General features: G+C 42.3%; 2 protein-coding genes and 1 pseudogene across 2 annotated transcripts in view; 2 read left to right on the plus strand and 1 right to left on the minus strand.

Moving 5' to 3' along the window:
• LOC141644075 (uncharacterized) overlaps nt 1-24660 on the minus strand; it is a 121701-nt gene that overhangs the window by 56685 nt on the left and 40356 nt on the right. The gene's annotated exons all lie outside the window — the stretch shown is intronic.
• LOC141644077 (BURP domain-containing protein 3-like) overlaps nt 16665-24660 on the plus strand; it is a 34470-nt gene continuing 26474 nt past the window's right edge. The window contains exon 1 of the mRNA XM_074453518.1: nt 16665-16714. Within this exon, the coding sequence (XP_074309619.1) occupies nt 16676-16714 (39 nt within the window). The 5' untranslated portion in view covers nt 16665-16675. The remainder of the gene's footprint in view (nt 16715-24660) is intronic.
• On the plus strand, nt 16874-18024 carry LOC141626852 (BURP domain-containing protein 3-like; annotated as a pseudogene).

The raw sequence follows: 24660 nt of genomic DNA on the forward strand, positions 1-24660 counted from the left end.
TGAATCGTCTATCAGCTTTCGTTGGCTCTAATACACGTTCCAACTGAAACGAGTAATATTCGATTATACATCAACATCGACGTCTCTAGTCTCCACATATGACTTATGACGAAGAAATGCTTTCTACGTTTACAATCAGCTTGCATGGGACACAACTCACACAATGTCTATGTTGGAATACACATCATAAACCACCATTTTTACTTACCAATTCAAGTTATATTTCCATTTAGGAAAAATTATTTTGTATCCTTCATGTTTGATTTTCATGTACAAGATATTATTTTTGTCGCTGTAGAAAAGCTCAATTGCGCATAACTCTAAGATTGGAATTCAGAATCGGCCAATTTTTTTTCGCTAAATCATTATCTCGTCACAATCTACGATATGAGAAAAAAATTGCTGACTGACATTTCATAGGGTTTTTTTAACGAAAATATCAAATCAAACATATCTTCGGTCTTAAGTATCCGAATGATCATTTTGTTTTATCAATCCATAAGCGTTAATCAATTTGAAAAAAAAAAAAAATTGGTCAATTTCGTTTCTGGTCTATAATTTATGCTTAATTGAAAATTTTAAAAACGACAAAAACGACAAGTTGTGCTTAAAAATCAAATTTCAAGGCTATCATGTGCACAAACTTAAAACATAAAAAATGGCAAAGTTCAAGGCTACTACGTAAATTTTCCGTTTCCATTTTCCATTGTCCATCTTTCACTATAAATTCCAACTCCACCTACAATTCCCTACAACTCCCTCTTTACATTATTATTTTTCGTCTTAAATCTCGTTTTAGTACCCGAAACTTTACTATAATGGCATCCCCTCTGCTTCTTGCTCTTATACTTATTTCTGTGAGCTTTTCTTGCTCTGCCTCTATTACGCTTCCATTAAAAAAATGTCCTTTTTTCAAAAATTAAGAATTTTAAAAAGTTACGACGACTTCAACTAAGAAGCGCCATTTAATTTAACCTTTTGTGTTTTTACTGAAATTTCGTATCTAAAATTTTGTTTATTTTACAGCTCGCAATGATGCCAACACCAAATGTAGCCGAGTCTCCTGCTGAAGCGTACTGGAAACTGAAGTTTGACAGCGAGACGGACATGCCAAAAATCGTCAAGGATGCACTCATAGGTATGCTTATAATTTAGTCTATTACTCCCTCCAATTTTTATTTATCCTCCCTTTTCTTTTGGACACAACAAATAAGAAAAGTAATAAAAAATGAATAAGGGTTTGAGGTAATACTTCAGATGTGTAATCCTTTATCTCTACAAACATAGGTAGAAATAGGAATAAAGTTCTGGATAGCGAATTTTCCTCATGTTGTTTTTATAAGACTAGAAGATTTATGGAATTGTGATTGTATTGACAAAGCTGATGATACAACGGTTTATATAGTTTACAATTTGTGCAAAATAAGGGAAAGATAATAATTACAAAAGATATGGTAGCTATATTAACAATATACAAAGATATGAGTAAATATTTCCTAAGTATAGGAAATATGGTTAATACGCCCCCGCAAGATGGACGTCCGAGGAGTAAGGCCAATCTTGGAGCGAAGTTCGAGGTAGTCGGTTTTGTGAAGCGGTTTGGTGAGAATATCTGCCAACTGATCTTTGCTCGCGACGTGTTGAATTCGAATGTGACCATGAAGCAGCTGTTGTTTGACGAAGTGAAATGAGAGAGCCATATGTTTCATGCGAGAGTGAAAGACCGGGTTTTTGGCATATAGAGTAGCAGAGATGTTGTCACAGAAAATTGCTGGAGGGTTGGTGACGGAGATATGGAGCTCGTGGAGGAGGTTACGGAGCCAAAGTGTCTCGGTTGTGACGGATGCAACGGCGCGAAATTCAGTTTCAGTGGTGGAGAGAGCAAGACCTCGTTGCTTCTTGGATGACCAGGAGATAGGATTCCGTCCGAGATAAATGATATAGCCGGTGGTGGAGACATAGGTGTCTTTGTCACCGGCATGGTCTGCATCACAGAAGGCATGAAGACGAGAGGGGGAAGCTTTGTACAACTGAAGGCCAATGGTTTGAGTCCCCTGTAAATAGCGCAAGAGACGTTTCAGAGCAGTCCAGTGAGTGGCGGTTGGATGATGCAGGAATTGAGCTAGACGGTTGATAGGAAAGGCAATGTCGGGTCTGGTAAGAGATAGGTATTGGAGACTGCCAACAATGGCCCGATAGTCAGAGTGGTCTTGGATGGGTAGATGGTCTTCACGAGTTAAGGGAGGTGAGGAAGCCATCGGAGTGGTATTAGGTTTAGCATCTATCATTTTGTACTTGGTGAGGAGATCAAAGATATATTTTGATTGATTGAGATGAAGACCATGTGAGTTGTGAGTGACTTCAATACCTAGGAAATAAGATAGTGGTCCAAGGTCTTTTAGAGAGAAACGTTGTGATAATTTGTCAATAAAGGAACGAAGTTGAGTAGGGTGTGGTCCAGTGACAATAATGTCATCAACGTAAACTAGCATGTAAATAAATGTGTTGTTGGTGTGTAGAATAAATAAGGAAGAGTCGGATATAGACTGTTTAAAACCATAGGATAGAAGATAGGAGGTTAATTCAGTGTACCAAGCACGTGGAGCTTGTTTTAAGCCATAAATTGCTTTGTTTAATTTGCATACGTAATCGGTTTTAGTGTGATTGACAAAACCAGGGGGTTGTGACATAAAAACATGATCAGTGAGTGATCCTTGAAGAAAAGCGTTATTAACATCCAATTGGTTGAGAGACCATGAGTTAGTGACAGCTAAAGCTAAGATGAGTCGAACAGTAGTTGGTTTAATAACTGGGCTAAAGGTCTCATTAAAATCAATACCGGGTCGTTGATGAAACCCTTTAGCAACTAAACGAGCTTTGTGTTGTTTAAGGGTACCGTCAGGATTGAATTTGTTTCGGTAAACCCATTTGCAACCTATAACATTTTGGGAAGAGGTGCGTGGAACAAGTGTCCACGTTTGATTACGTTCAAGCGCATCAAATTCTTCTTGCATCGCATGACGCCAGTGAGGGAGAACGAGAGCTTGCTTGATCGTATTTGGTAAAATGTCAGTGGTTGATGAAGTTTGAGCGAGATTGGTGCTATAGTTCGGATTTGGTTTTCTAATGCCATTGGAGAGTCTAGTAACAACGGTTTTAGTGCCTGGTGGTAGTGCCCGTGGACGTGTTTTGGGATTGGGTTGGGGGGGTACAGCGGAAGAGGAAGGAGGGGTAGGAGGAGGTTGTTGATCTTGGGTTGAAGTGGCAGCGATGGATGGTTGAGGGCGATGAGTGTAGACTTGAGTGATGGGCGGTTTGACAGGAAGTGTAGGTGTCGGGTTGGAGGGTGTAACTGGGATGGGAGTGGCAGGAGATGACGCGGGAGGAAGGAGTGGGATATGAAGGGTGCACCATTCGTCAGTGGTGGCGGATGGAGTGGAGGAAGGTGGCGAAGTAGTGTCTCGAAATGGGTAGTGTTCGTCAAAAAATTTGACATGAGGAGAAGTGTAAATGCGATGGGTTTTGGGGTCTAAGCAGTGATATGCACTTTGGGTATTCGAGTAACCTACAAAAATACATGCGATGGACCGGTTGTTTAATTTATGCGTTGTATATGGTCGGAGCCAAGGGTAGCATAGGCTCCCAAAATTGTGTAATTTAGTATAATCCGGTTGTACATTATGTAACTTGAAATAAGGAGTGTCTCCACCCAAACCTTTGGTGGGGAGGCGATTGATTAAGTAAGTAGCAGTACAAAAGGCAAGAGGCCAATAGGACGTGGAAAGACCAGCGTGGTTTAACAGTGCAAGGCCGGTTTCGACGATGTGTCGATGCCGGCGTTCAGCGTAGCCATTGTGCTCCGGTGTGTTTGGAGGGCTAGTGCTATGCGAAATTCCGTTAATGAGAAGCAATTGATTCAGTTTTACATACTCACCACCATTGTCACTAAAGAAGCGTCTTATAGGTCTGTTGAAATATTTTTCAACCAAAGCTTTAAATTGCATAAAAATTGTAGTAGTTTCGGACTTCCGTTTTAAAGGATATAGCCATACATATTTGGTATAGTGGTCAACGAAAATCACATAATACTTATAATGGTCGTAAGAGTGAACCGGACTTGTCCAAACATCTGAGAAAAGTAAATCGAGTGGTGCGTGCGAGGTGATAGACGAGACTGAGAAGGGTAATTTGGTGCTCTTCGAAACACAACAAGATTCACAGTGATCAAAATTAGAGATACGAAAAGATAATTTTTAATTGATAAGTTTGGTTACATCGTTTGTGGGATTACCTAACTTATGGTGCTACGAAAGAGGCGTGGTTCCTTTCCACGAAGGAGGCGTGGTTCCTCTATGATGAAGCTCGGCCTGATTGACGACGGGTGGGGGTTGCCATTCATACACTCCCTTGGTTGCTCGGCCCTGAAGGAGCGTTTTCTGGGTTCGACGGTCCTTTACAAAGAAACAATTGTCAGTGAAAAGAACATAAGCATTGTTGTCATAGCATAGTTTAGAGATGGAAATTATATTACGCGAAATTTTTGGAACATGAAGAACGTTATTAAATCGAAGATTATGCATCATAAACGAACCTGTGTTAGCGATTTGGAGGGCCGAGCCATCACCTATGATAAGGTCATCGAGACCGTCATAGGGGGAGTAAAATGCGAGGGTGTCCAAATCGTGTGTCAAATGGTGAGATGCTCCACTGTCAAATAGAAAGTTGGGGTTTGGAGCGGGGTTAGCGAAGGACTGGTTGGTGGGAACGGCAGGTGCATAGGACGAGTTGCCGTAGTTGGCTGCATGGGCTTGCGGTGGAGCCTGAGGTTGACGGTAGTTAGGCTCAGGAAACGTGATATTGGGAAAAAGCCTTCGAAAAAGAGAGCAATTTGCGATAACATGACCCACTTCGCGACACCACTGGCATCGACCTTTGAAGGGGCGAGGAGCGGACTGGTTTTGTTGATATTGAGAGTTGGGTTGATGATAGGTGGTGGCGGGTTGATGATAGGTGTTTGTCGATTGGAAGTTTGGGGTGGTTTGAGGACGAGGGTTGCCACGGTGGTTGTGGGTGTAGCGGTAGGCAGGGTTGGCAGAAGGTGAGAAGTGGGTTTGAGTGGTTGAGGTATCATGCTTAAGGAGAAGTTCTTGTTGTAACAGTTTCTCGTGAAGTGCCTCGAAAGTAATAGGTGTATCCCGGGCACGAACTATGGTTATAACGGGTTTAAAGGTCTCATAATCAAGACCTTTTAGAACTTGGGCAATGATGTCCTCTGGGTCTAGGATTTTTCCCATAAGAGCTAGTTGGTCTACACAAACTTTGATAGAGTTCATGTAGTCTGAGACGGTTTGTTCCGTAGTTTTGGTTATGGAATTGAAACGTTCTTTTAGTTGCATGATATGAGCTCGAGAGGGGTTGGCGTAGGTGGAAGCAAGAATATCCAATGCTTCCTTTGCGGTTTTCGCTCTTACGATTAGAGGTTGTAAGGCAGTAGATAAGGTACCCATGAGGGCACCAAGAATTAGTCCATCCTGTTTGAGCCATGTCAAAAAGGATGGGTTCGGTTGTTGAACGTTGTTGTCGTCGGTGATGGTTTCGGTGGGTGGTTGATCGGTGCCGGTGACGAAGCCAAGTAGGCTGAAACCGAAAAGGATATTGGTGAGTTGGAACCGCCATGCGGTATAGTTAAGAGGGTTAAGCTTAACACAATGATTGAGGTTAAGCGATGTTAATGGTTTTGTGTTTTCATGAGGATTTGGTACGACGATGTCGTTATGGTTGATGTTACCTGCCATAGTCGTTGAAGGAAAAGAGACAGTGGACGAGGAGGCGCGGCGTTTGAACGAAGGGGTTTTAGGTCGAAGATTAGGGTTGGATCGATTTGTGACTTTTGATACCATATAAGACTAGAAGATTTATGGAATTGTGATTGTATTGACAAAGCTGATGATACAACGGTTTATATAGTTTACAATTTGTGCAAAATAAGGGAAAGATAATAATTACAAAAGATATGGTAGCTATATTAACAATATACAAAGATATGAGTAAATATTTCCTAAGTATAGGAAATATGGTTAATAGTTTTATACTTACGTTAAGGTTCCATATTTAATAAGTTTTAGGTAACAAAAACCGATAATCTTAAGTGTTTTTGAAAGTTTACCCCTTGCTACTAGCTAGGTTCGCCGACTACAAAACAAGCTCTGTTTGCGACAGTATACGAAAAATCCTAAGACAGTTAATTTTTTTCAGGTTCAGATGAAAATGCAAAACTTATGATCCAAAAGGGCTTCTTCACAATAACAAAAGAAGTAGAGTCAAGTAGTATGTGTAATACAGAAGATCATAATTATTCGAAGGCCTTTAACAATACTCTTGAAGATATAGATCCTACAAAACATTCAATCTTTTTCATCGAATCCGATCTAATCCATCCTGGAAAAACATTTAAATTAAATTTCATGAAAATCGAAGACAATGCAAAGTTTTTGCCAGTTCAGGTCGCCAAATCAATACCATTTTCATCAAAAAATTACCCTCAAATTTTGAAAATGTTCTCTGCAAAACCGCATTCAACTAGTGCTGTAATAATGGAGGATACAATCGAGGCTTGCGAGAAAAAAGCGATGGAGTTTGATGAAATGAAGCTTTGTGCACTTACACTAGAAGATATGGTAGACTATGCTATATCATACGTTGGGCAAAGTATGTCGACGATATCAGGGTATGTAGACAGAAACATACAAGATGTTCATACAGTATTGAATGCCAAGAAAATTAAGAGTGATGGTGCTATGTTTTGTCATAAGATTTGTTATCCATACGCGGTGTTTTACTGCCATAAACCAAAGGAAACAAATTTATACGAGATTTCGATGGTTGATTTAGAAGGGAAGACAATGAATGCAATTGGTGTTTGTCATGCCAACACAGCTTTTTGGGCTCCTAAGCATTATGCCTTCCAGATGCTTAAGGTGAAGCCTGGAACTGTACCTATTTGTCATTTCCTCAATGAGAGGAGCATAGCTTTTGTTCCTAGGTAGAAATATTCGAAAGCACACAACTCGTATTATTATGTTAGTGTTTAAATAAGCACTGTACAATAAAAATGTTCCTAAGACTTGTACTACTTTATCAGCTTAGTTATGAGCAATGCACAAGTTTAGTAATTGTTACGAGTACGGAGTATATCGTAACTTAGGTTAGCTGATAAAGTCACGAGAGATAGTACTTATGACCTGAGTTCAAGTTCCATAGCATCAAATTTAGTAATTTATCATGATGGATCCCTATACGCCAAAAAAAAAACAAAAAAAAAAACAAAAACAAATCAATTCAATTCAAATTTACTAAATTTGATGCCTAAAATGAGTACTATTCGGTTATATTATTTGATTTAATTTTTGGGTCGATGCGGATCGACTCGGGTTTTAGCCACTATCAAATACTCATATTGGGGGTTCGATTGGTTATCAATTCAGATTCTCGATCGATTTTTGGATTTGGGCTTATTTTGCTACAAAAGGGTTATTATTGAGCTCATCGGAAGCAATCGGGGCGAGTCATTGTTGGGCCCTAGGCAAAGGTCTTTGAGAATACTTCACAGACAATTGGGTGGTCTAATGGTGAAAACATGTAAATTTGAAATGTGAAACTGAGCTGTGTAAGCAAGAAAGACTCCATTAATGGAGCTTGAGGACGCCATTGTTGTACAGTGGAAACACAGAGTTGTAAAATATATGTAACTGATTAGAGAGAGAGAATTGATAGAGAGAGAAGGAGTAAATAGAATTTGTAATCTCATTAACTTAATGAATCTGTTACAAAGTTTAGTTTATATTCAAACTAATTCTAACAACCTTGGTCAATAGTTAGTTACAATGGTCAACTATGCTAGCTGTCAATCTACTGTGTCAGCTGTACAGGGAAGCTTCTAGAACTGCGATGGATACCATTAGATGTTGCAGTGTCTTTATCGTCTTCTTTGATGACCTGCTGCTGCAGATAGAGCACCTGGTTCCATAGCCCCTCCTCAAGTTGGATGCTCATGAACTGGAGTGAAAAGCAATCCTAACTTGGAAGACAAAAAATGATGTTGTTGAGCACCTAGGGGCTTGGTCATTACATCAGCCAATTGTAGACTTGATTTTACATGATTAGTACAGATTAATCCTTCTTGAATTCGCTCTCGAATGTAATGACAATCAATTTTAATGTGTTTTGTTCTTTCATGGAACACCGGGTTAGCTGCAATGTGCTGAGCAGCTTTATTGTCACAATTGAGTTGAATAGGTAATGCAACTGTAACACCAAAATCCTACAGCAAAGCTTGCACCCATACAATTTCAGAAGTAGTATATGACATGGCTCTATACTCTGATTCTGCAGAGCTTTTAGAAATAATTTTCTGTTTTTTTGTTTTCCATGAGATCAATGATTCACCAAGGAACACACAATGACCAGTTAAAGATCTGCAACTAAAAGAGCATGAGCCCCAATCAGCATCACAATAGGCCTTCAAATGAAGAGTATTATTTGCTGGATAGAAGAGAGCAGCTTCTATTGTACCCTTGAGATACCTTACTACATGAAGTGCAGCTTGAAAATGGGGTTCCCTGGGAACACTTAAGAACTGGCTGAGATGCTGTATGGCATAAGATAGATCTGGTCTGGTCAGATTCAGATATAGTAATCTACCCACCAACCTTCTGTAAGACTCAGGGTTAGAAAGTGGTTTGCCAGTGTCAGTAGACAAGTGTAGGCCTCTGGGAAGTGGGAATTCAACAGATTTTGCATCCTGCATTCCTGTGTCCTTAAGAATATCTAATACATACTCCTCTGATTCAGAAAGATGCCCTCAGAAGACTGCAAGACTTCTAATCCCAGAAAATACCTGATAAGCCCTAGATCTTTAATAGTGAAAGCTTGGTCTAAAGATCTCTTGAGAGTAGGAATAAAAGCTTTGTGGTTCCCAGTTATCAGAAGATCATCAACATAAACAAGTACAATAGTCACAAGATCTTCTTCCTTCCTAATAAACAGAGAGAGTAATCACTCTTGGATTGAACAAAAGAGTGGGACAAAAGCACTTTAGTGAGCTCAATGTTCCATTGTCGAGAAGCCTGCTTGAGCCCATATAGTGACCTCTTTAGTTTGCAAACTTGGCCTGGTGATGCCTTGGTATACCCTTCAGGTGGAAGCATGTACACCTCTTCATCAAGGAACCCATGAAGAAAGGCGTTATTAATATCTAACTGGTGAATTTGCCATTGCTTAGCTGCAGCTACTGCTAAGAAAATACTTACTGTGACAAATTTTGCCACAGGGGAAAAAGTGTGCTTGTAATCTTTCCCTTCTACTTGACCACAAGCCTGGCTTTATGCCTTTCCACACTACCATCAGGCCTAAACTTAACCTTAAAGACCCATTTTGATCCTATTGCTCTAAATCCAGTTGGGAGTGAAACAAGCTCCCAAGTACCATTATCCTCCAAAGCTTGGAGTTCCTTAGTCATAGCTGAAACCCAGTTTGGATCATCCTTTTCTTGTGAATAAGAGGAAGGCTCAAAGGTCTGAATAACAGCATTAAGTGATGCTGTCAAGGCAGAAGAAGCAGAGACAGTATCTCTGTGTATAAGCTTTTGTATTTTATTTGGAATAACAAACCCTTGTAATCTAGAAGAGAGTGTTTTATGTCTGACTGATTGCCTAGATTCATAAATTGTAGAAAGAGTAGGATCAGGGATAGAAACATCATTTGTAGTATTATGATGCAAAGATATGGAATTTGTGGTTATTTCATTAATAGGAGAAGAATTATTTTGGATAGGAGAAGTATTGTTTGTAGTATGAATAGTTGTATTTCTCTGCTGAGCAGGAGAAACAGCTGGAGTATGATTATTAGTAATAACATCATCATCAATGACAGAATGCACAGGAAATTTGTAGGGATCTGTGCTAGACTCATTACTTTGATTATGGTAGAGAATATTATTCTCAAGAAAGATGACATCTCTGCTTACAAAGATCTTCTTGTTGTCTAGATCAAACAGTTTATAAGCCTTTTGTCCAAAGGGATATCCAATGAAAAGGCATCTCCTTCCTTTTGATGCAAATTTATCCTTAGTCACAGAATTAATGGGAGCATAACATAAACAACCAAAAATTCTGAGCTCTTCATATGTAGGTACTTTACCCATTAAAACCTCATAGGGAGTCTTCCAATTCAAAACAGGAGATGGAAGCTTATTGATTATGTATGTGGCAGCTAAAACACTCTCACCCCAAAACCTTTTGGGTAATTTAGCAAATAACATCATAGCCCTAGCAGTCTCAATCAAATGTCTATGTTTCCTCTCTACTCTACCATTTTGTTGTGGTACCCCTGGCACACTCTTTTGGTGCATGATGCCCTTCCTGGCCAAGAGCCCTAGACAATTATCTTGAATTACCTCTGTGCCATTATCACTTCTAAGGATTTTAACAACAGAATTATAGACATTTTCAACTTGAGCAAAGAAATTCTCTAAAATGGACACAACTTGAGTTTTGTATTTGAGCAAGAAAGTCCAAGTAGTTCTTGAATGATCATCCACAATAGTAAAAAAATAATGAGCACAGTGATTGAAGCAACCTTGTAAGGACCCCAAAGATCCACATGAATAAGCTCAAATTTACAAGTTGCCCTACTAGTACTTCTAACAAAAGGTAACCTATGAATTTTAGCTTGCAAACAAGTTTCACAATCATAATGCTTCATGTCTTTACAAGGAATAGCAGTAATATGCTGCATCTTAGACAATGAAGTATGCCCTAATCTTGCATGCAAGAGATTAACATCACTATGTTTATTACAATCTGATGCCTGAGAACAAAAACAACTAACAGTAGGAACTACTGCATTATTAACAGTAGACAACTTGGCAACTCTATGCTTGAGCTTGTATAAGCCTCTTTCTTGTAAGCCAACACCAACAGGAATGCTAGAAGCAGGGTCCTGGATCAGACATTTCTCCACCAGAAATTTTATCAGCAAATATAGTAAATACTATACGTCAAGGCGAGTTCATGTCGAGTCATATGTGGTGACTGGTGACAGGTCAGATCGAGTTCTTTTCTAGATATTATCGGATCAAGTTATCAATATACACCCACTTTCCGAATTATTTCTTTAGATTTTATTATTTGATTGTCTTAGTCATTTTTTTGTTTTTCCATTTTAAGTAGGTAAATATTGTTTATCTTCCGCGTGTTAGGCGTCTTTTGGTTTTTGAAATTTTTAAAAGCGATTATGTCTCATTTCTATGTCTTTGTGCCAAAAACAAACATATATAAATTAAACGGGACCGAGAGAGTATATTTTATTTATTTAATGATTAGTTCATATTTTGAGCATTGTTTGAAAGAATGAGGCAGAGATGATGTTTTGAATTGTGAATTCCTTGTATTACGATCAACTGTTTATATAGGGTACATAGTTAGCTAGGGTTTTACACAAGATAACCTAAGATACAAGCTAAGAATATTGACAGAGAATAATATAGGTAAGATTACAGTAAAATAAATATTTACAAGATAAATCGAAAGATTACGGTGGTACCATAATCTTATCATCCCCCCGCAAGACGAACGGCGGTGATGAGAGCCCAATCTTTGGAAGGAGCATATTAAAGCGATAACGAGGAAGGGCTTTAGTTAGGAGGTCAGCGAGCTGGTCGTCTTGAACCACAGGAATTACATGAAGAGAACCAGATTGAACGCGCTCACGAATGAAATGAAAGTCGAGGGCCACATGCTTCATCCTAGAGTGGAACACGGGATTGGAACTAAGTTGCGTGGCACCGATATTGTCACAGTAAATGTGTGGCGTGGCAGGTAGTTGAACACGGAGTTCGCCAAGGAGATTAGTGAGCCAAATGAGTTCAGCTGCGGCATTGGCGATAGAGCGATACTCGGCTTCGGTGGAGGACCGAGCTATTGTCTTTGTTTCTTCGAGCTCCAGGAGATGGGATTGCGCCCCAAGTAGACAAGATAGGCACAGGTGGAGAGAAGGCGGTCACCATCACCTCCCCAATCCGAGTCAGAGAAGGCATGAAGGGTGAGGGGAGAGTCACGGTGAATGGTGACACCATGAGAGGGTATGCCAACGAGATAGCGTAGGACACGTTTGAGGGCCTTCCAGTGAAGATCAGTCGGTTTGTGCATAAATTGGGAGAGTTTGTTAACAACAAAGGCCACATCTGGGCGAGTGAGTGACAGGTACTGAAGTGACCCAATGAGTGCACGAAACTCGGTGTCATCTGGGTGAGGTTGGCCAGCAGTGAGGGTGAGCTTCTCATACGCATCTAGAGGGGTGGCAGCAGGGCGTGCATCGAGCATGTTTGCACGTTGGAGAAGGTCAAGAGTATAGCGATTTTGGTGCAAGTAAATACCTTTAGTAGTTGAAACCACTTCAACTCCAAGGAAGTAGGAGAGAGTGCCGAGGTCCTTGAGGGAGAAGCGGGTAGCAAGAGTAGCGATAAATTTGTTGACAGCTTGAGGGCAGGATCCTGTGACAATAATGTCATCTACATAGACAAGAATAAACAGAGTGACATTAGTGTGGGAGTAAAAAAGAGAGGTGTCAGAGACGGCATTGGTGAATCCAAGGCTGATGAGGTAGTTTCGCAACTCCGTATACCAAGCACGAGGGGCCTGTTTAAGGCCATAAATAGCTTTATGGAGGCGGCATACGTAGTCAGGATGGGCAGGGTCAACGAACCCCGGAGGTTGAGACATGTGAAAGACACCAGTTAGTGTTCCTTGTAGGAAAGCATCATTGATGTCGAGTTGACGGAGGGGCCAGGACCGAGTGACTGCAAGAGTTAACACCAATCGAATCGTCACAGGTTTTATGACGGGGCTAAAGGTGTCAGTGTAGTCGATAGTGTGGCGCTGGTGAAAGCCTTTGGCTACTAAGCGGGCCTTGTGCTTGTCTATAGTGCCATCGGGTTTGTATTTAGTGCGAAATATCCACTTACACCCGACAATATTTTGGGAGGGGTGAGGGGGAACAAGGCTCCAGGTTTTGTTAGAGAGGAGAGCAGAGTGTTGGAGTTCCATTGCAGCACGCCAAACGGGGTCAGAGAGCGCACTTTTTACAGTGCGGGGTTCATTGGGAGTGAGTTGGGCCGTGAGGTTCAGCATGTGGCGAGGTTTGTAGATGTTGTGGGAGGCACGTGTGGCATGGGGGTGAGAGGGAGGAGGTGGTGGTGGTGGGGGTGGCGGAGGAGATGGTGATGTGGGGGTGGCAGGGGTCATGGTGGCCGTGGAGGGCGTGAGTGGAGAGGTGGGTGAGCTGTTTGATGCGGAAGCAGGGGAGCTGGTGGAGGTGGCAGGGGTATTTCGGGGTGGGTTGGGTGAGTCAGGCGGAATAGGAGGGGGTTGGGATGACGGGGCAGGTCCAGGGATTAGTGGGACAGAGGCAAGGCACCAGTCCGAGGGGGAGGGGAGAGTCGTGGCGGCAGGGGTGGTTTGGGGTGGGTCTGTGCGAAATGGGTACGAGGTTTCAACAAACCTTACATGTCGGGACACATAAATGCGATCAGTTTTTGGGTCAAGACATAAATAGGCATGTTGAATGGGTGAGTAGCCAACAAAAACGCAGTCAATGGAGCGAGGGTCGAGTTTATTGTTGGTGTACGGACGGAGCCATGGGTAGCATCTACAGCCGAAGTTATGGAGGTTGGAGGACTTGGGAGTGGTACCAAATAACTGGTTGTACGGGGTGGAGTGGTTGAGGGTAGAGGTGGGCATTCTGTTTATGAGGTAGCTGGCTGTGAGAAAAGCGAGGGTCCAGTATTTAAGTGGCATAGAGGCGTGGTCAAGGAGTGCTAGGCCAGTTTCTACGACGTGCCGATGTCTGCGCTCAGCGTAGCCATTATGCTCAGGAGTGTGGGGAGGGGATGTAAGATGAGAAATGCCTTGTTCAGCGAGGAAAGGAGCGAGTTTTTGATATTCACCCCCATTATCAGAGTATAGAGTTTTAATGGGGGAGTTAAATTTTTTTCGAATAAGGCTTTGAAGATTTTAAAAATATAGAGTGAGTCGGATTTTTGTTTAATAGGATATAACCATATGTATTTAGTGTGATGATCAACGAAAATTATGTAATATTTGTAGTTATCGTATGAGTGGTGTGGTGAGGTCCAAACATCGCTAAAGATAATATCAAGAGGTGCAGTACTTTGTAGAGACGAAATTGAGAACGGTAGTTTCGAACTTTTATAAATAGCACATGAAGAACAATGAGTATTATTATTATTAGATAATGATAATGATAATGATAAAGAAGACATAATTTTTTGTAAAACAGGAGGTGCGGGATGACCAAAACGATGGTGATGATCACCCTTATTGAGCATAGTGGCTAGGACTTGAGGCGGAGAGACACACGGCCAGTAGTAGACACCGTCACGAGCAGGGCCGGTGAGGAGGGGTTGACCTGTGCTAATGTCCTGTACAACAAAGGAGGTGGGTAAGAACACAATTGAAACATTATTGTCACGGCAAAACTGAGAAACGGAAAAAATGTTTTTGTGCATAGACGGAACATGGAGGACATGATTTAAAGCAAAAGAGCGAGTAGAGGAAGAGAGTAGAGTGGAACCAGAGTGTCTGATGGGGATGCCATAGCCATCACCAATCACAACTTCGTCGGTGCCGTCGTAGGGGTTGTGGAGGGAGAGGTTTTCTAGGATCGATGTCACGTGATGAGAGGCGCCACTATCAAGGAGCCATGGGGAGGTCGGAGAGGCAGGTTCAAGAGTGGTGGGGTTGGCCTGTGGTGGGTTAGTGTTGGCTTTGGTGGGTCGAGGGATGACGATGTCAGGGTGAAGGCGTTTAAACTCAGCACAATAGTAGAGGACATGGCCGCGAATATTGCACCACTGACAGCGGCCCTTGAATGGGTTAGAAGAGGGTGGTTGAGTTGAGGCAGGGGTTTGGGAGGCAGGCTGGTGAGTGTTAGGGCGAGGAGAGTTGTAGTGACGGGTGGAGGTGGCCATGGCGACGGCAGGAGCAGGAGTGGGAGTGGTGGATTGTTCAATTTGAATAGCGAGTTCTCGGTTGATTAGTTTTTCGTGAAGTTCAGGGAAGGTAATAGGATTATCTCGGGCTTGAACAGCTTCAATGACGGAGCGGTAACGAGAGTCAAGACCATCAATGACAATGTCAGTGATGTCCTCAACACTCATGGGTGCACCAAGACTAGAGAGTTTGTCAGTGAGTGTGTTGATTTTGGTCATATACTCAGAAACAGAGGAGGAGTCAAGACGGGTGGCTTTGAGTCGATATTTGATCTGTTTGATGTGGCCACGGGAGGGAAGGGCGAAGATGTTGGCAAGGAGTTGCCATGCGGCACGGGTAGTGGTGGTATTGGTGATGAGCGGGGACACGGTGTCGTCAAGAGTACCTGCGAGCGAGCCAAAGAGGAGTTTATCTTGCAGAAACCAGGTCCCATAAGCAGGGTTGGCCGTGGTTGATTTTTTTTCAGAGGATTCCACGGTTTCTGGTGGAGGGGGCGTTCCATCAATGAAGGAAACGAGGGAGTAGCCAGTGAGGAGGGATTCAATTTGAAGTTTCCATTGAGGGTAGTTGGAGGGGGTGAGTTTTGTGACGGAGTTACAGTTGAGTTGAAGGAGGGGTTTTGTGGGTTGATGAGGGTTGGGAATGGTGCTTGCCATGGTAGAGAAAAAATTGACAGTGCAATGATACCATGAAAGAATGAGGCAGAGATGATGTTTTGAATTGTGAATTCCTTGTATTACGATCAACTGTTTATAAAGGGTACATAGTTAGCTAGGGTTTTACACAAGATAACCTAAGATACAAGCTAATAATATTGACAGAGAATAATATAGGTAAGATTACAGTAAAATAAATATTTACAAGATAAACCGAAAGATTACGGTGGTACCATAATCTTATCATTGTTAAGCCAATTGGTTCTCTTGTCAAGTTGTCATCCATACGGTTGAGCTAGTATAGGATCACGAGTCAACTTAGCCAGATTTTGGTTTAGGTCGATTTGTGACAAATAGAATTGTTATTGACTATCAATTTTATATAACTTAAAACATTATCAATTACTCCATACAGGTCGGGTTGAGTTTCCTGAATCGTCTATCAGCTTTTATCGGCTCTAATACACGTTCCAACTGAAACGGGTAATATTCAATTATACATTGACATCGACGTCTCTAGTCTCCACATACTCGTTCTGTTCCGGTCATTTGTTGTCCTTTTCCATTTTTGTGGTGTCTCAGCCATTTGTTGTCCTTTCTATTTTAAGAATGAACTTGATGAGTAATTTGATCATTCTCATTCAATTTGTTCCACTTGTCTTTGTGCCAAAACTAAAGAACAACCATTGACCGGGACGAAGGGAGTATGACTTATGACGAAGCAATGCTTTCTACGTTTACAATCAGCTTGCATGCAACTCACACAAAGTCTATGTTGGAAATACACATCATAAACCACCATTTTTACTTGCCAATTCAAGTTATATTTCCATTTTCAATCGTCCATCTTTCACTATAAATTCCAACTCCACCTACAATTCCCTACAACTCCCTCTTTACATTATTATTTTTCGTCTTAAATCTCGTTTTAGTACCCGAAACTTTACTACAATGGCATCTCCTCTGCTTCTTGCTCTTATACTTATTTCTGTGAGCTTTTCTTGCTCTGTTTCTATTACGCTTCTATTAAAAAGCGTCCTTTTTTCGAAAATTAAGAATTTTAAAAAAGTAAGAAGCGCCATATAACGTTTTGTGTTGTTTTCTTGAAATTTCGTATCTAAACATTTGTTTATTTTACAGCTCGCAATGATGCCAACACCAAATGTAGCCGAGTCTCCTTTGAAGCGTATTGAAATCGAAGTTTGGCAACGAGGCGCCATGCCAAAAATCGTCAAGGATGCACTCGTAGGTATGCTTATTATTTAATCTATTCTACCCATTTATCCGGGTTTTCGAGACAACACTTTGACCGTATTTTGCGTACATATTTTTCAGGATCAAATGGGAATGCCAACAATGTCCTAAACCATATAATCCAAAAGGGTTTTACGCTATCCGAAGAATCGGAGTCAAGTATCCGTAAAGTCGGATCAATTCGTTTTACAAGAAGGCTTCGCTTCAAACTATTCATGAAAATCAAGATCACACAAAATATCCAATCTATTTCCTCGAAACCGATTTACTCCACCCTGGAAAAACATTGAAGTTAAATTTCATGAAAACCGAAGACAATGCCATGTTTTTGCCAATTCAAGTAGCCAAATCAATACCCTTCTCATCAAAAAAGTTACCAAAAATTTTAGGCATCTTCGCGGTGAAACCAAATTCGACAGGTGCGGAAATAATGGAGGATACAATCAAGGCTTGTGAGACAAAAGCAATGTCTCAAGAAAACAAGCTTTGTGCAGTTACACTTGAAGACATGGTAGACCATGTTACATCCCATGTCGGAAACAAAGTGTCGACATAACAAGGCTATGTAGACCGAAAGATACAAAATGTGCATCAAATTGTGAATGCTAAGAAAGTTGAAAGGGATGTTAGTATGGTTTGCCATAAGACGGGGTATCCATACGCCGTGTTTTACTGTCATAACCTTAAAAAGACGGTTTTATACAAGGTTTCGATGGTTGATTCAGAGGGGAAGAAAATGGATGCAGTTGGTGTGTGTCATAAGGATACATCTTCTTGGAATCCTAAGCATGTTTCCTTCCAACTTCTTAAGGTGAAACCTGGAAGTGTACCTATTTGTCATTTTCTCGACGAGAGAAGTATAGCTTATGTACGTTCTTAGTTAAGTACTCCCTTCGTTTCAGTCAGTTGTTTACCTAACGGTATAAGGGTTTGTTTGTGTACTTTGGTAAATTGTATTGCAATCGAGTTGTGTGCTTAATTGTATTATGATGTTGTCTCGAGTGTTTGATAAAACAGGATTACAATAACAGATTGTCAATTCGTCATACTAAGCCAAACATTCATCTACCTAGATACAATTATACTCCTGTATGTAACTAAACGACTATTTAGTTTGGTCCCACTTAAAATCATTAAAAACAGTCTTATACAAGAATATGTAGATGTAAACTAAAGTTAAGTGTCTTTTGGTGGTTGATGAGTCGTAATTTGGTTACATTTTGCCCCGCATTTATACCTGATTCCGACTCGATTTTGTGTGCTTAATTGTCTAATAAGCTCATTTAATTACTAATTTTAGTAATAATTAGTCGTATTAATTTATAATTAATAATTAATTGTATTTATGTATAATATTAGTATTATTATTATTATATTAATTTAATGTGCAGGCAAGACGGGAAAGTGAGGCGGAAGAGCCAGACGGGATTATGAGAAGAAATGGCGGAGGTGAAAATAGGCCAAATCATGGAAAAATAAACTAAGTAAAGGAGCAGCTGCTAATTTCAGACGGTCTTTACTGAGCTATTACTACCACCTCCGGCAACCGTGGCAGCCACCCATCACCACCACTAACATCCTCCCACTTCCAACTTCACAACCCAACCTCACATAACTACCATTGACCACCGTGGAAGCCACCACGACCTCCCCTATACCCCATGTCCATCGACATCAATAAACAACAACCATCTTCTCACCACCATAACAACTACCATGGACCACCTTGTCCGCTACCCACGACAACCACGACAGCCCAACACTCCCCTATCGCCGACGAACACCACCGCCGACCGCCACAGCAGCGGCCAAGGTCACGTTTTCCCCTTCATTTGTCCCGCAAACAATCAACAAACAACCCCTTGTACTCCATGTCGGTTCACCGGCATCCGTTCTCCCCTACCGGCAGGCGCACACAGATTTTTCTCCTTTTGCTCAATGTCTCGCTACCGGCATAGGCACCGGCAGCCGTCTCACTGGCACACAACACCTCTTTCACTTCGCGCATCAATTCTCGCTGCTCTCTACCGGTGGCCCTTCTGCCGGTGCACCGGCAATCACACACACCCCATTTAATTCTGCTTCTTGCTTCAATGGTCTCGCTATCGGTGATCACATGGCCGGCGGGCCGGCAGGGCCCCCCTGCTCTGTTTTTGCCCTATTTTTGACGGATTAGAGTATGCTGTGCGTGGATGAGTTTGCTTTTTTTTTTTTTTTTTTTTTTTTTTTTTGGATGAGTTTGCTTTGGAGGATTAGAGTGTTGACTATTAACATTATTATTATTTTTTTTTTTTTTTGAAAACCACAAAGAGGGATTTAAATTTGCATATATGAAAACTCGGAACTACACGGAAGTCGACCTTCCCACACTTTCCTACCTATTACAGAATTCAAAATATGAGCTAAATTGTGAGCTACTCTAGTATCCTTACGGTTTACATAGCGCCAAATAACAAAATCAAAATTGCCACACACTTGTCGTATCTCTTCAATGAGCAGATATAAAAAACTCCGTCCCTTCAGTCCTTCCTTCAGAATGTCAATGACGGACTTGCAGTCACTCTCCACAACAACTCGTCTTGCTCCTCGCCTAGCTGCTTCCTTCACTCCTTCGAAAATTGCTTCCGCCTCTACTTCGTCTGCCTCCGCCATACCACGTCTCCTCTCCATCACAGCCCACTGTACTACATCCTCATGATCCCAGCACACCACGCCCAATCCCACGCCCCATCCCTCCTTTACTCCCGCATCACACATGACACGCACCCATCCTTCCTCCAGCCTTCTATCAAGCAGCTCCCTTCTTGTCATCCTACTGCCCACGCCCTCCTTATTGTACCCTGCCCTGCCAACACCCACATACCCATTATTTCTCCCTAGAACCCCTATCTCCATCTCCATTAACAGCTCCTCCACCCTCATCTTCGTTTTACCCGTATTCATCGACCTTTCCTCAAAAACCAAACCATTCCTAGCTTCCCAGATTGCCCAACAACCCATCATAAACTTCCCTCGTTCCTCTACCCCCATCTCATGCCCAACTTCCTTCTTTGGCTCCAAACCCAACCCGTCCCAAATCCCTCCCACCCAACCACAACCCTTAGCGAGATGGAGACAAGTCTCCACCTCAGCTAAACAGACCGGACAAGTAGCATTAAAGCCTTGGATACGTTTTGCTACATTACCTTTTGTGGGAATCGCTTCATTGCATAGCTGCCAAAATAAAACTTTGACACGAGGCAAAGACATTCGCAATCCAAATCCCCTTCCATAACCATTTACTCCGAGCATGGTCAGACGGCCCTTGATCAGCTCCTTCATCATTCATTAGAGCACGATATGCGGAACGAACTGTATAAATACCGTCTTTTTCAAATGTCCTCCATATTTCCTCCACATAATCTCATATTAAGGACCTCATCTTGTTCAAAGGGCAAAGAAAGAGACCGTAACTTATGCATTATCCACGATTTTCCATCAACTACTATAAGGTCAGAGACCATTAATTCCTCTCTCCCAGTCACTCTAGGCGATAGCACATATCCCGAATTTGAGCTTCGAATCCAAGGATCACCCCATATTTTAGTACTCAATCCGTTCCCTATACGTCGCAAAGCACCATCTACCTTAGAAATTAGACTAGAAATTAGATTAGAAATTAGTCTCTCTTATTCTCTCAATATTGTAAGACAAGAACATCTCCATTTAATTTTCCATTTAAATCAAAGTTGTAATTTTTCTTCTATATTAATTTAGTTCCTCTTTAGCTTATTCAAGTTTTACAATTATCAATAGTTTACATTTACATTAGTGGGGTGCAATTTGAAGGAGGAGGAAATTCATCCTTGTTATTCCAATCCAAGTTTCCATCTTTATGGTTGTTGGTATAATTCTTCCTCTTATTTCTCTCTTTATTTTCATTTGTATACATTTACTTTTTCTCTTCCTTGTTCATGTTTCCAATTGTTGTTTCTCACCCAAAGATTGAATCTTTGAGTTGTTGTGTCAAAGTTTATGCCTTTTTATATTAATCTCATCTTAATTAGTTTCTTCTCATAGTTTTGTTGATTTATTGCATGTTTAATTGTAGTATTCAATTTCATATCATGTCTATGGTTAAAGAATTCATCTTTATTAATTATTTTGTCTTAATTACCATGATTAGTGAGTAGTCCTTTAACTAGGACTCGGTTTAATCCAACATGAGTAATTTGCTTGATTGATTCCCTTTAAAAGGTAGTTGTTGGGGAGGATTAGTAAGGGTAGACTAGAGGATTTATTTTGTGAAGTGGTCAATTTTGGGTAATGTTGGTTTGTGACCCTTGTCCACCAACGAAAGTTGGTTAGGTCGGGAATCGGGTACCCGGAAACCGGTCATATTGCTAACCTAGGTTGAGACCGAAAGGGAGAACCGGGGAGGGCACCTCTAGACTAGCGTTTGAATTCGACCTTCGAGAGAAAGAGTTGGATGACCCGGAAAATTATGAGGGCTAAATGGACTTAGGAGATGCTAGGATACCTTAGAGAAGTGCACGTTTCTAGGGTAGTCGAGGCCTCTACCTTTGGATTCCGACCTCCGAGACCGAAAGGGAGGGGGGTTGGGAGAACTAGTGTCCTAATGCGAACCCGAGAGGGGGGTATTAGGCGAATTAGAGCTATCTCCTCCTTACATATCACCCCAATAAATAGCTAAAGGAATCATGATGATGAATTATGAATTGTTGGTGAAAATCGGGTCCTAGGCTTTTAATTCCTTGAATTACATCATTTTCATTTTCTTGCTTTATTTCCATAATTAGTTCACTTGTATTTTAATTTATTTAGTTTATTAGCAAATTTTCCATCTCAATTATTGTCGACTTAGCTAAACACAAGATTTAAAACAATTAATATTTTCCCATGCTCCTTGTGGATTCGACCCTCAATTAGTGCAACGAACTCGTTCACTTGCGAGGTTAGATTTGATCACCATCAGTTGTCCCATTAAAAGTGGGTGAATTGGAAATTCACGTGAATTGGAGAAATGGAGGTTGTTTGTTTTCCCAAAATCACGTGAATTGTATTTTCCTAGGAGTTCTCAATTCTTCTATTATGGAGGAGTTTAATTACCTAGCCCTTCCTAGGCAATTGAAAACTCCCGCATGAATCCAACACCCAGATGCCAACCAAACAAGTTTTGGGCAATTCACGTGTTTTGTAAAATCATGAGAAATTAATTCCCGTAGGGCAACCGAACAAGATCTAAAAAATCTTACATAAATCAATTAACTGGGACAAAGTCATGAGCTCCACATCAAATAAAAGTGCAGAGTCTTATTGAGGTCAGACATATTCCGCCCCATGAAAAGCGCACACAAACCCATTAGTATAAAAACATGTGCTATTAAACTACTGTCAAGGTCATCATAGCAATCACTCTGAACTATAATCCGTAAAAACAATAGGTTTCAAAAAATCACGGAGTCCCAATCCGTAAAAACTATAGGTTTCAAATTTTCAAAACCCGAAATTAGGTAAACATAACCATCTTATTAGGTGAACCCAAGCAAACAGGACCGATACCGAGTTGGAATGCCAGGGATCCCATTTGATGGGGCATATTTCGCACCCGCCGACCGAGTCAACATATTGAGCAAGGTCAAAGATATCCACTGACAAGTCAACGTATCGACAAAGATAACCGACGCGACTGCCGCTTTGTCACTTGGGTCTCGGCTGGGCAACTAGCCAGCCGGGAGGCATATCCGCGTACTCACATCCAAGTACCCTCGGCATGGAGTCAACCAGGCCAGCCGGCCTGCCATGGGTCCCTCGGTCGAGGGTAGAACAGTCTTTCCACCTGCTCTGCCACTTGGCCACTACGTGACAAAAGGTGAAAGTCTATAAATACTCCTCAATCCTCATTGAGAAAACGATCCAATAATCCGCAATTCACCCTAATACTCACTATAAATCTGGTATAAACTCCCTTATCTCTCTACAAGATACTTTGCCAAGTAACACACAACTTAACCTCTTTAAGTTTACTGACTTGAGCGTCGGAGTGAGTACGCTCGGTACCAAGCCGAGCCCTCAGTTTGTTCATTGTTTCAGGAGAGGCCGAAAGGAAGAGTCAAGCAAAGACGTCATTCACCAAGCTTACGTGGTAGCAAACACTGCTCCGAAATTACACCCGGAACAATTGGCGCCGTCTGTGGGGATAGATACTAAAAGCTAGTCAAATCCCTTACAAAAAAAAACCAAAACAAAACCCACCCAACAAGCTAAGGAAATGTCAAAACAGCCAGAACTTGTGAGTGTAGAAACTGAATTCTACCAGGATGAGACATTCCCTAATTCTGAGACCGGGCAGTCCCCCACCGGCCGAGTGATTGAGCCGGTGAAGTACGGGATGCCAAGAGAGCCAGAAACACCGCTGCCCACCGGCCAAGTCACTGTCATGGGACATGTGGTCGATGCAGCCAAACTGAAGCTATTCCTGGACCTGATGGGTAGTACGCCGATCACCCCCGCCGCAACGACGGTGACGGCAAAGCACACCCGCAGGTGACCAGGGCCCATAAAGTGACCCCGAACAACTTGTCCGGGGCGATACAAGAAGCCATGCATACTAGGACGCCGGCGGAGCCCGTGCTGCCAGTGGCAGACCAAAGTCCTTACCCACTCGCGGGAGGACAGTGTCGCCGCGGCAACAACAAGGCCACCCCCGAAGAAATGAAGAAAGAAGTCCGACTCTCCAAAGTCGGACAACAAGAAGCCTTTCCCGCCACGGGGAGAGAAGCCGGACTAGGGTTGCGAGGAGCCGATCGCCACGTGTCATTCGACACGTGGTCAGACAGCCCCTCAGTGCCTATGTCCTCGAAGTCTCGGTGTCGACTAAACTGAAGCTGCCGTCCCTATCATACAAAGGGGGCAGTGACCCAACCGACCACGCCGAGGCTTTCGAGTCTTACATGTCGGTATGGGAGCAGCCTGATGAGGTATGGTGCCGAGTCTTCCCAACAACCCTGCATGGGATGGCCCAGAGTTGGTACAAGGGGTTGCCTAATGGTTTGGTATACTGCTACGTTGACCTAAGGGATAACTTCATAGCCCAGTACGCCTGCAACAAGAGAAGGGCCGTGGAGACATCGGATCTCCTCACTATCCGACAGGGGGAGGACGAGTCTCTGCGAAGCTATGTGAAGAGGTTCGACGCCAAAGCTCAGCAGATCCGTGAGCTGAACACCGAGCTGGCGGCCTTCGCACTGATGAACGGCCTCCCGAAAGGCGAGCTCAAAAATGAGCTGATCAAGTGCGAGGACCTCAACCTGAACTCCGCCAGAAAGATGGCCGACCGAGCCGTAAAGGTGGAGGATTACCACAAGACCTGGGTAGGCCATAGTGAAGCTGGGCACCCAGAAAGGAGGAGCCGCTGGGAGAATGCTGATGAAGGTCGCCGTGACATGAATCGGTCACGGCCTGAGAGATTTAACAGGAAGCAGAACTCGGCGGGCGCCGGGGGGAGTTCGGGACCATACACCCAGAAGCGCTACAACGGTCTCACCCCCTGGTCAAATCTCCAGCCGAGGTCTTTGCCCTGAGCAAGAATGAAGGGCAGAAGTGGGAAAGACCCCCCAAGACGAGGGGGAAGGCGACGCAAGCCAATTTTGCGATTACCACGGCCAGACCGGCCATAAGAC

This window comes from Silene latifolia, chromosome 2 (genome assembly GCF_048544455.1).
Source record: "Silene latifolia isolate original U9 population chromosome 2, ASM4854445v1, whole genome shotgun sequence".
NCBI classification, from domain to species: Eukaryota; Viridiplantae; Streptophyta; class Magnoliopsida; order Caryophyllales; family Caryophyllaceae; genus Silene; species Silene latifolia.